The 12944-nt window shown below is 38.3% G+C and overlaps 1 protein-coding gene across 4 annotated transcripts in view; it reads right to left on the bottom strand.

The window, feature by feature from the left end:
• LOC150084913 (poly [ADP-ribose] polymerase tankyrase-like) overlaps positions 1-12944 on the bottom strand; it is a 1170388-nt gene that overhangs the window by 980428 nt on the left and 177016 nt on the right. For all 4 annotated transcript variants that reach the window (XM_090376702.1, XM_090376704.1, XM_090376701.1 and 1 more), the window contains one exon: positions 11339-11966. In XM_090376702.1, coding sequence (XP_090232828.1) covers positions 11339-11966 — 628 coding nt within the window. The remainder of the gene's footprint in view (positions 1-11338; positions 11967-12944) is intronic.

The raw sequence follows: 12944 nt of genomic DNA, 5'->3' as shown, positions 1-12944 counted from the left end.
AACTTAATGCCATTTGCCTCTAGGGAAACAGGCAAATTAGAATGGCAGCCATTTGACTCAATCAAAAAATAGGAATGACATCTGTGAGATACCATGCAAATGAGAAAGCTGCAAGTTGGAAAAAGGGATGTGCTGCATCTGCCTGCTTCTTTCACACAATTACTCTGTGAAACTTTCTTTATCCGCCTAAATTATACATTTAGGCAAAGTAGAGAAAGTTTCAGTCAATATATTCCTCTATACACATCCCTCTAACAGAAAAAAAAAAAAAAAAAAAAAAAAAGCTTTTTGTCACAAGTTGCCTTATAGGTTCAACACAACCAGTGCCAAGTTAAAAGAGGCAACATACAGTAATAAATTTTAGAAAAGTGAACATATCTGAAACATTTGTTTCATTACCCAAAAGTGATTTAATCGCGCCTGGACTTCATTTTTGGTTGGAGTGAAGAGACTTTGGGTTCTCTTACTCATTTTGTGCATTCAATGAAGGTATGTCTGACAAGCACAGCGTTACAGTGATAATACTGAGGGGACTCCTCCACCCTTGAAAGACATGCTAAATAATGTTTGTGTGACTTGTTCACAGACAAGGTAATATTAACTCCTGTTAATTTGAAGCTTGATAGCTGCTGTTTGTGTCCGTCCTGAATAAGGTAAATGTTGGAAGTGATCACAGAATGGTAAGATGTACACTTGATATGGATGTAGGAAAGGAAAAAACTGACTCGAGTAAATAATACAAAGGTCTTTGAGATAACAGAGGAAGAGAAAAAGCAGTATGTACTCAAACTTAAGAACAAGTTTGAGCTTCTGCAAACTGCTCAGGACCAAGATATCAACGAGGAATATTACAACTTTCTGAAAGTGATAAAGCCCAAGAAACCTATAGGGAAAAAGAAATCCAAAGAAGAAAAAATTAGTCAAGAAACACTTGTCGTGATGAACCGAAGACGACAAATAAAGAGCAAGAAAAACACTGACAGGCAGAAAATTGAGTATACTGAGTTATGCAAAGCCATTAGAAATAGACTCAGAGAGGAAATAAGATGATTTAACATAAGAAAAGTAGAGAAGATTTAACATAAGAAAAGTAGAGAAGATTTAACATAAGAAAAGAACAAGCATTAAGGGAACAAGCATTAATTTCAATTAACCAGTAATTGAAAAGGTGGAGGCATAATTCAGAGAAGGCATAATAAAACAAAGGATTTAAATCCGCTGCCATGAGCAGTAATACAGAAAGACAAATGATACTGAAACTGAAGAATAGCGATAGCGTACTTTTTTTTTTTTTTTTTTATGAGAACCCCAAACACGAGAGGTATTATAACCTATAGTACTTAGTACCGTGCTTGGGTTGGAGGTTGAGAAGACGAAAGAAGATATTTGTTGATATTGGACTTGAACTTCTGTAGGTTGTAATTTTCAGGAAATACGTATGAAGGAAGGTTGTTCCAGAAAACGGCAGTTGAATGAATAAAGGAGGAAGATGAAAAGTTGGTTCTGTGGGTTTGAAGTTGGACAGTAAATGGATGTTGGCTGGTGGCGGCACGTGTTCGGACTGTTTTGAAAGAGAGAGCGGGAATTATAGAAGCCAATTCAGAAGAACAGTGCCCATGGAAGTATCTGTAGAAGAGGCATGCAGCAGAAACAGTGCGTCTATGAGAAAGCGAGTGGAGAGACTCTGTTAGAGATGAATCATTAATTAACCTAACTGCCCTCTTCTGAATGGAATCAAGAAGCCTGAGAGAGGTTTTGGGGGCACCACCCCAGATGTGGGAACAATATTCCATGGCAGGGCAGATTTGCGATTTATACAGAGTGAGCAGCTGTTTGGGAGAAAAGAAACGCCGAGAGCGAAAGAGAAAACCAAGTTTTTTAGATGCAGAGGAAGCAATATTTGTAATGTGCTTGTGCCAAGAGAGATTAGAAGTCAGGGTAATCCCCAAAAGAGATATATCATTTTGCCTAGAAATCGGAGTGTCACTAAAGATAAGCATTGGAGCAGAAGAATCCTTTTTGTGAGATATAAGACAAGATTGAGTTTTAGAAGGGTTGAAATCAACTAAGTTGTCTTTGCCCCACTGGAGAATTACCTGAAGATCAGCATTTAAGGAATTGGCAGCAGATTTTCGAGAACTTGAAGCTGATTGAGCTGGACAAGGTTTCTCAAAATGGAAAGTTGAATGCAATGTGCTATCATCGGCAAAACTATGGATAGGATTTCCAGTCAATGGAAGAAGTTCATTGATATACAAGAGGAAAAGAGTGGGGGAAAGAACTGAACCTTGGGGGACACCGGCATTAGTGGAGAAGTTAGAAGACAGAGAGCCATCTACCATCACCCTCAGTTTGTTTGTTTGTTTGTTTGGTTGGGTTTTTAGGAGCATTAGCAACTAAGGCCATATTGCTCCGGAATATGCGGTGGTCATTCCTTGACCTTTCCGCATCCTCCGTATTTGGTGGTGACGGGCTCGAACCCCGGTCTAATCAAGAAGCGTGTGCTACGCACTGCTGCTCCTTCCCACCTGGCTACGGAGGTGCCCACTCTCAGTGAGCGATCAGAGAGAAAACTGGATAACCAATTACTAAAAACATTTGGCAAACCATAAGATGGAAGCTTGTTTAGAAGACCTTTATGCCAAACACGATCAAAAGCCTTTGAGATGTCAAGAGCAACTACTTGTGTTTCACCGAACCTTTCCATTGAATTAGTCCATAAATGGGTAACATAAGCGAGAATATCACCAGTGGATCGACACTGACGGAATCCATACTGGCGATCGTTGATCAGACGGAACGTTTCTAGGTAGTTTAAGAGTTGGCGGTTAATTGATTTCTCCATTACTTTAGAAAGAGTAGAAGTAATTGCAATGGGACGATAATTGGATGGGAGGGATTTGTCACCCTTTTTAGGAACTGGCTGGATATGAGCAAATTTCCAAGCAGAAGGAAAAACACCTTTGGAATAAGAAAGTGAAAAAAGGCGGCAAAAATAGGAGTAAGTTCAGGAGCACAGGTTTTGAGAACAAGTGGAGAAATACCATCAGGACCTGGAGCTTTCTTAGCATCAAGATTCATCAAAATCCTTCTGATATCCTTTTGACGGAAGACCACAGGAGGCATTGAATGGAGCGTGTTAGGAATGGTGGGAGGTGTTTTACCAAGATCATTAATACATGAGCTGGAAGAAAAATGGGATGCTAGCAGGTCAGCTTTATCCTTTGCTGAAGTGACAACAGAACCATCTGGTTTGGACAGAGGTGGGAGCAGAGATGGGCAAAAGTTGCGGCCAATAGCTTTGGCAAGAGACCAGAATGCTCGGCTACCATTAGGGCAAGAAGCAAGTTTTCTACTCTTAGCCTGTTCAAACTCTAGTTTGGACTGATTAATAACTGCTTTACAATTGTTGCGAGCTTTGGTGTAGGCAGAAAATGAAACTGAACAATTAGAAACAAGCCAATTACGATATGCAACGTTCTTCTCTTGGACAGCCTTAGCACATTTATTGGAAAACCAAGGTTTAGATAAAGGACGAGATTTTAAAGTGGAGTGTGGGATAAAGGATTCCATTCCTGCAAGAATAATTTCACTGACACGATCTGAGCAAACGTTGACATCAGAAGTTTTGAAACAGTAATCAGACCAAGGAAAAGAAGAAAAGAAGTCTCGCAGGTCATCCCATTTTGCATTCTTGTAATGCCAAACAATACGAGGTTGGGAATAGCCATGAGATAAAGGTTCCATTGGAGAAGAGACAATCACCAAGTTGTGATCTGAAGTGCCTAAAGGACCTCTCACTTCAACCTTGTACTTAGAAGGGTTGTTTGTGAGAAAAAGATCAAGCGTATTGGCTGTATGATTAGGATTGTCCGGTATTCTTGTAGGTAAATGAACAATCTGTGCTAGGTCATTAGTAATTGCAAACGCCTCAGCATCTCGACCTGCTGGGTCGGTGTGACTAGAAAATGGAAGCCAGCTGGAGTTGTGAACGTTAAAATCACCAAGGAAAATTACCTCACTGTTAGGAAAGTTGGACTGGAGAAACTTATAAACAGCAGAGAAGGCATAATTCAAATAGCAGAAGACTACTATAGAGAATTATACAAGGAGCGAGGGAATGATGCCAGCAGTGGGGAAGATGGATTGCAAAGTAGCAACACATACAACATACCCGATATTCTTCCTGATGAGGTAGAACATGCATTGAAGAAAATGATGAATCAGAAAGTCCCGAGGGAAGATGAAGTTCCTGTAGAGTTGTTAAAATTGGGAGGAAGAGACATAACACAAAAACTGGCAAGGCTCTTCACAAAGTGCATTAGAAAAGGTGTGACGCCTAAGCTGTGGAATAATGCAATCATAGTTTTGCTGCATAAGAAAGGAGATAAATCAGAAATTGGAAATTATAGACAAATTAGCTTGTTATCCCACATCTACAAGTTGTTCACAAGGGGTCATTACTAACAGATTAGAAAGAATACTTGATGAGAATCAACCGAAAGAGTAAGCTGGCTTTAGGACAGGGTTCTCAACTATGGATCACCTTCACGTAATATCACAGCTAATGGAGAAAGCAAATGAATATAAAACACCATTATGCTTGGCATTTGTGGATTATGAAAAGGCATTTGACTCCATACAGCATAAGGCAATGTTTCGGGCACTAGAAAGACAAGGCATAGATACCCCATATATTACGATTTTGAAGAAAATATATGAGAGTGCTACCTCCTTTATTAGACTAGACAAAGACAGTAGGAAATTTAAAATCGAGAAAGGAGTTCGACATGGAGACACAATATCTCCGAAGCTGTTTACTGTTGCCCTTGAGGAAGCTTTCAGAAGATTAGACTGGTCGCAGAAAGGAGTCAACGTGAACGGAGAGTAACTAAACCATTTACGATTTGCAGATGACATTGTGGTCATAAGCCACGATCCCAAAGAATTAGAGGAAAATCTTAATCAGTTATGCACAGTTAGTAAGGACTTTGGACTAAAGATGAATATGGCTAAAACAAAAGTAATGATGAACAAGTATGCCACAGAAAGGGAAATAATGATTGAAGGAGCAGTAATTGAAAAGGTGGAGTCATATACTTATCTGGGACAAATTATTAGCTGTAATAATGATAAATGGCTGGAAGCCAAGAGAAGAATAAATTTTGGATGGATAGCATTCAGGAAATATAGTCACATACTGAAGAGCAACATCCCAGTTTGTCTGAAACGTAAAATAATGAACCAATGTATACTCCCCACTATGACTTGGAAGTGAAACTTTGGCACTCACCAAAAGAATGGAAGAGAAGCTGAGAACTACACATCGAAGAATATAACGAATTATATTGGGAATCAGACTGTTAGATAAGAAGAGAAAAAACACATGGATTAGGCAGCAAACTCAAGTAAAAGACATTCTTATCAAAACTAAAGAACTAAAATGGTCTTGGGCAGGACACACAGCTCGAAGACATGATGACAGATGGACTAAGAAAATAACAGAATGGCACCCAAGAGGAGCTAGAAGAAAACCTGGAAGACAAAGGCGGACATGGATAGATGAAATTCATGAGTTTTGGGGAGAAAATGGATGGCCAGTTGCTCAACGTGGACTAATGTTATTAGTGGAGTTCCTCGGGGTTCAGTGTTGGGTCCGTTGTTGTTTTCGGTGTTTATGAATGATATTGATGATGATATATCAAGTTTAATGTCCAAGTTTGCAGATGATACAAAGGTTGGCAGGGTTGTTAAGGACACTACTGACACTATGCTGCTGCAACAGGATCTGGAAAGGTTGAGCAGATGGGCTGAGAGGTGGCAAATGAAGTTTAACATTGACAAATGTAAAGTACTACACATGGGAAACAGCAACCCCAGAGCAACGTATCAACTCTGTGGTACTACCCTGACAGTGGTAGAGAATGAAAGGGACCTGGGGGGTGGTTGTGCAGGCAGATATGAAGTTCTCTGAGCAGTCCAGACAGGCTGCAAGAGTAGCTCATGGTGTATTGTCAATGATATATAGGAATTTTTCTAGCAGGGATAAGGAGGTGATTATTCCCTTGTATAAGGCAATGGTTAGGCCACATCTTGAGTACTGTATATAGGTCTGGAAGCCTCATTTCAAGAAGGATGTAGAGCTGCTGGAACGGGTACAGAGAAGGGCAACAAGATTAGTGAATGGAACAAAGGGTTGCTCTTACGAAGAAAGGCTTAAGTTTTGCAAATTACAGAGTCTGGAGACTAGGCACCAGCGAGGTGATCTGATAGAGGTGTATAAGGCTTTGAATGGTTTGAGCATGCTCAATGCCAATGGGATTCTTCCTCTTGCTCAGAATAATCACCTCAGAGGGCATAAATTCAAATTGAGGAAGGACGGATGTCGGATAGATGTGCAGAAATTTGACTTTGGCCAGCGGGTGGTTGGTTGGTGGAACTGACTTCCATCATTTGTTGTTGAAGTTGATAGCCTAAACAAATTTAAGGCTCAACTGGACAGGTATTTCAAACGAACGGAAGGGTGAAATGGGAGTGGTGTGTTTTTTTTTTTTTTTTTTGGCTGATGCTGAATAAGCTTACTTTCTTGCATCATATGCCTCTACTAATGCTAATGCTAATGCTAAAACAGAAGGAACTGGAAAGATGCTGGAGGGTGCCTTCATCCTGCAGTGGATTGAAAATGGCTGATGATGATGATGATGAGCTGCTGTTTAACGGTTTATTTGATAGTTCCAAGCTTGTTGTTAATACTGATTTTGCCAGATTAGTTGCCACTGAGATATGCATTTTTTCCCTACACAGTCTTGGTGTGGAACTTTCCACTTGACTTTCCAATCGACTGTCTCACCACACAATGGCGAGACAGTCAATTTTGCTCCATTGTAAGCTAATTCATTTTCTCAAATTGCCACACTCCGGGATTAAACTGAAGTATGTGCTTCTATCAAGTTCAGTTAAGATATACAAGGAACTAGCTGTCTCCTTTAAAACTGGTAGGAGATGTTGATAGCATTTTTCAGGGCTTGGAGTGCACTCAAAGAAAATTATTCTATTTTGGATATCAGAGGACTCAAACATACTTCAGTACAGTCAGTCCTCGTATAACACACGTTTACATTACATGAATTCCATCATACACGATTTATAAATAGGGGAACAATATCTTATATAACACAAACCGAATTCACTTATGCATGATTCGCCTTTGTGTTTACAAGAAATGGCAGTTGAACGCAGAATCACCCCAACCGAACGCAACACGATAGGAATGAAGAGAAGATTCTGAAAATCTATTTATGTTTCTTATATCAGTGAAGGGGAAACACATTTCACCATAATAACGTAAAAACCCATACAATTCCAGCTATCGGTATAATCGCAAATGCAATTAGATCGAGTTTACTATCAGTTTATAACAGATTCCACTAGCAGAAATGCAACTGGAAATTGTTTTTATTGTTTTATGATAGTAACCTTTAGAAATGTGCTATAGTAAAATGTGAGGGGTTAATAGTGTATCTCTGCCTTTACGGTGTTGTTTATTCAGTTGCTACACGCGCGCAGCTTTGTTTATGTGTATCAAGCATACCTCCTCGTTTTGTAATTGTAATTCCATAAAAATGAGTAAAATACTTAAAAGGTGTGAAAAGAAAGCGTCCTGGTGAAGACACTGAAGATTCAGAGAGAAAAAGAAAAGCAATATCGATAAACAGAGGCGGACTGGATAAAAAATTCTTACCTGGGAAAATTTATAGTGGCCTCATACTAGCGTTTATGGCCAAAATCACACCGGCCTCCAGCCAACCAGGGTTTCCCCGGTAAGGCTTATGGCCAGTTCGCCTCTGTCTATAGAGAAAAAATATGAAATTGTAAAACGCTTTGAGCGAAATGAAAGACCATGTGATATTGCACATGCTACAGACCTAAATGAGACAACGGCGAGAATTACAAAGAATGCAGAGAAAATAAAAACAACTTTCATAGCAGGAACAACTCAAAGTGTAATTAAAATCCATTAGATTAAGACACAAGAATTGGAAGAGATGGAATGGCTGTCATCTGTTTGGATAGAAAATCAAACAAAAAACAAGTTTGCTTACGATAGAAGCAAAAGCATTAGCAATATTTTATTACGTAATAGTCATAATAAAATACGTAACTATTTTATTACGATTATGTATTGTGTTTGGTAATGTTTTGGTTACAAATATGTGTTCAGTCTTGGGTGGTCGGCACAAAACCCTATTTTTCCCATAGGGCCTGTTGTTCATATTGCACGATTTTGAATTGCACGAGGGTTTCTAGGAACACAACTATCGTGCTATACAAGGACTGACTATACCACCTTAAATAATGTTGGTTCAGGAGAAAATATACTGACTTCACATGGCAAGTGACAGGCCAATGTGACGTCTCTGGGAAACTGTACCTATTCCAAAATGGTTATCATTTCTTTGACCCATCTATATATAAAACAAAGTTGTGGAACTGATCTAATATGACAGTAGAATTGCAAGAAGGTTTTAGTGTAATGCAAATTATTTTCATTGATGGAGATAAAAATATCACAAGGAGGTGACACTGCAAAAAAAATAATCCCCTTAATGGAAAATGGACATTACAGTGTACCAATTTCCATTAGGGTAGTCAAGATGAGATTACATGTAGGGTAGAAAATACAGTCAGTCCTCGTATAACACGTGTTTACACTACACAAATTCGATCATACACGATTTATAAATAGGGGAACGATATCTTATATAACACGAACCGAATTCGCTTATGCATGATTCGCCTTTGTGTTTACAAGAAATGGCAGTCGAATGCAGAATCACCCGAACCGAACGCAACACAATAGGAATGAAGAGAAGATTCTGAAAATGTATTTGCTTTTTATATCAGTGAAGGGGAAACACATTTCACCATAATAACGTAAAAACCAACACAATTCCAGTTATCGGTATAATCGCAAATGCAATTAGATCGAGTTTATTACCAGTTTATAACAGATTCCACTAGCAGAAACGCAACTGGAAATTGTTTTTATTGTTTTATGATAGTAACCCCTAGAAATGTGCTTTAGTAAAATGTGAGGTGTTAATAGTGTATCTCTGCCTTTATGGTGTTGTTTATTCAGTTGCTACACGCCCGCAGCCATGTTTATGTGTATCAAGCGTGCCTCCTCATTTTGTAATTGTAATTCCATAAAAATGAGTAAAATACTTAAAAGGTGTGAAAAGAAAGCGTCCTGGTGAAGACACTGAAGATTCAGAGAGAAAAAGAAAAGCAATATCGATAAACAGAGGCGGACTGGATCAAAATTTCTTACCCGGGAAAATATATAGTGGCCTCATACTATGGTTTATGGCCAAAATCACACCGGCCACCGGAGTTTCCACAGTAAGGCTTATGGCCAGTCCGCCTCTGTTGATTGAGAAAAAATATGAAATTGTGAAATGCTTTGAGCGAAATGAAAGACCATGTGATATTGCACATGCTACAAACCTAAATGAGGCAACGCCGAGAACTACAAAGAATGCAGAGAAAATAAAAACAACTTTGATAGCAGGAACAACTTAGAGTGTATTAAAATCCATTAGATTAAGGCAAAGAATTGGAAGAGATGGAACGGCTGTCATCTGTTTGGATAGCAAATCAAACAAAAAACAAGTCTGCTTACGATAGAAGCAAAAGTATTAGAATATTTTATTACGTAATAGTCGTATTAAATACGTAAGTTTTTTATTCGTAAAAATACGTGTTTTTATTATTTTATTTTTTATTCTATTATAATATAATATAATAATAATAAAAAATATTATAAAAATTATAATATTATTTTTTATTACGTATTTTAATCGTTATAAAATACGTAAGTATTTTATTTATTGCGTTTGGTAATGTTTTGGTTACCAATGTGTGTTCAATCTTGGGTGGTCGGCACCTAACCCTATTTTTCCCATAGGGCCTGTTGTTTATATTGCACGATTTTGCATTGCACGAGGGTTTCTAGAAACACAACTATCGTGCTATACGAGGACTGACTGTACTATCTTTTCTTGTGGAGAAAAGATAGTACAGTCTTAATCACTCCCTGTCCTGCAAATTCTTTTAAAATCTCTTCAAACACATCTAATATCACTCCTTTAGAGGTGTTCAGTTATCTGGTGCCACACTCACTGGTAAGCCGACAAAGATTAACAGTCAAAAGTTACTCCAAGTCTTTAGCACTAAAGGTATCGATGACGATGTCTCCTGAGCTAAATCTTTTAACAGACTGAAAGATCCAACTATGCATTCTAATTTCTTTTTTGAATTCTAATTGGAAAAAATTTGCCAGTTAGATTTTCACTATTGGAGTGAAAGATGAACCAGTTGGAACTAGATAGTTTCAGAGTAATTTTTACATAATTTGGCCACCCAATGGTGGTCATATCTTTTTTTCTTAAATGACTGGGGTGCAACTGGCAGCCCAGAGAAATTAGTTTGTTATCATGTTATGCTCTTTCCCCCAGTGTTTACTCCTTCCCCCCCCCCCAGATTACTAGCAACCAGCAAGTGAAAGCAAGAGTGGTGCCACCTAGTAGCCCATGCAGAGAAATTGTGGTTAGTTTAAACAAAAATAAAACAGGTTAAGAAGGATGCCTTTCCTTTCTAGGTTACAATACATAATTAGCCGGCGCCTCCGTAGCCAGGTGGGCAGGAGCAGCAGTGCATAGCACACGCTTCTTGATCAGACTGGGGTTCGAGCCCGTGCCTACCAAATACGGAGGATGCAGAAAGGTCAGGGAATGATCACCACATATCCCCGGAGCAATATGGCCTTAGTTGCTAATGCTCCTAAAAACCAAATAACAAACAACAAACAAATGAGGCCGTGAGCCCCAAATACAGAGGATGCAGAAAGGTCAGGGAATGACCACCGCATATCCCCGAAGCAATATGGCCTTAGTTGCTAATGCTCCTAAAAACGAAACAACAACGACATAATCAGCCTTATTTCATTCAAATAATCAAGCCTTCAGACCCAACTTGTAGTAATATCATAATCATCTCATCGAATGGAAATTATTTTTTTTTCCTATCATTCTATGACACAGGAATCAAAAATGGCATGCTCACACCCAGAGAGTTAGCAATTCTACCATTAAATGAAGGAAAATTATAATGAAGTCGAAATATCAAATGCTGCATGTTCCTTTTATTTAACTTTCTTCAGAGAACTGATCATAAAACATATTTAAATTATCATCCTGCTCTGTATTGTCTCACATTTATTAATCATACATACAAAAAAATATAAAAAAACAAAAACTTCAAAAATTTTAATGGTTACCATTTTCATTCCTTACTGCCAAAAACTCTCCTCTTTGAAACATAACAATTTTGTCTTCAGGAGTCTTGGAAGGCTGTTGTCTCAAAACAGCTGGGATGATATTTGGTGGGGGAGGTGACTGGAAAGGCTGATATTGAAGACGAAGACGCTTGCCTGACCTGGCAGTGGAATTTAAAGGTTCGGGAGTTAACACTCTTTTGTGGCGTTTTTTCTGTAATGATGATGATGTATTTACTTGTAGATGCTTTATATGTTTAGCATTAGTACTTCCATCTTGTGATGCAACTGTAACACTGACTGAGAATGGTGAACTTACAATCTGAGCAGAATGAGATGAAGAATGAACCACTGGTGATCGTTTGTTATGTGAATGTGTGGCAGGAATAGGAAGAGAGTTTTTAATAAGCCTTTTTTCACCTAAACTCACTGGTGGAGTACCATGCACTGGAGATGATGGAACCTTTCTGGTGGTCCTCCTTTCTTGTGCTGAAGATGGAATACAATGTGTAGCCGTTGCTGATCCAGGTGAATGCCTCCTAACCCTACTAGACAAGTTGCCAGATATATGACGTGCTGATCTTCCATCTTGAAGAGATTTAACAGACTGACGTTCCATTATCTTGCTGCCCTACAGTTATACATAATGAAAATGAGAAGGACCATTTTTTATTTTGGTTATTTGACAAAATAGGTACATTATTTAAGGTATATTATTTTTGTTACATTATTTTAATCTAAGGTACATCATTTTTGAAGAATTAAAATGACAGAATAAATCACAAAACTTTATGGCAATAGATTTTATAAATCCTAACTGCATTAGTCTAGTTTAAATTCGATCAAAAAATATCTCGTCTAAACACATCACACAGTTTCAACAGCTGAAAAACATTTCTGTATAAACCAAATTAAACTGTACAAAACGTTTCTGGATAAACACATTCATATAAAAAATGCAGAGTACAATAAAAATTGAAACAATAAAAAACAAATTACATAAAAATAAAAAATATAAAAAATAACCTAAAAAAAAAAAAAGGTGCTTGCACAAAACATGAAAAATGAATAAATGAAGTACGTAGAATACATCTTCATCTAATTCTGTAATAACTGAGAGAAAAATAAAAGAGAAACTGATGCACCTAAACAAAAAAGGCAACTGGGGTGGATGGGATCTATCCAATCATATTAAGGGAGGAAGCAAAGGAGGTAGCAAACCATTAGCCACAATTATGAGAGCACCTTAGGATTCAGGGGCGGTCCCTATGAAGTGGAGATGTGCAAATGTATCCCCAATTGAGAAAGAGGATCATCAAAAAGGTGACATGAGTAATTAAAGACCTGTTAGCTTAACAGCCGCTATAGCCGAGTGGTCAGGAGAGGGAGTGCAGTAGCACATGCTCTTTGAGTAGACCGGGGTTCAAGCCCCTGACTGCTAAATACAGTTGATCTGCCAATCCACTGGACCAGCATGGCAGATTATGGTCCATTTCCCTCAGCATGAATTGTTGAGGAGGCTTCCATCCTGCAGTGGGTTGATAATGGTTGCAGTTTGGCTTAACTTCTGTTCTGGGGAAAATAATGGAGTCAGTGGTTAAAGAACTAA

Source organism: Mastigoproctus giganteus, chromosome 6 (assembly GCF_048544385.1).
Source record: "Mastigoproctus giganteus isolate SK-2022 chromosome 6, ASM4854438v1, whole genome shotgun sequence".
NCBI lineage: Eukaryota > Metazoa > Arthropoda > Arachnida > Uropygi > Thelyphonidae > Mastigoproctus > Mastigoproctus giganteus.
Note: the sequence above shows the minus strand (reverse complement) of the source record. Positions and strands in the feature narration are given on the sequence as shown.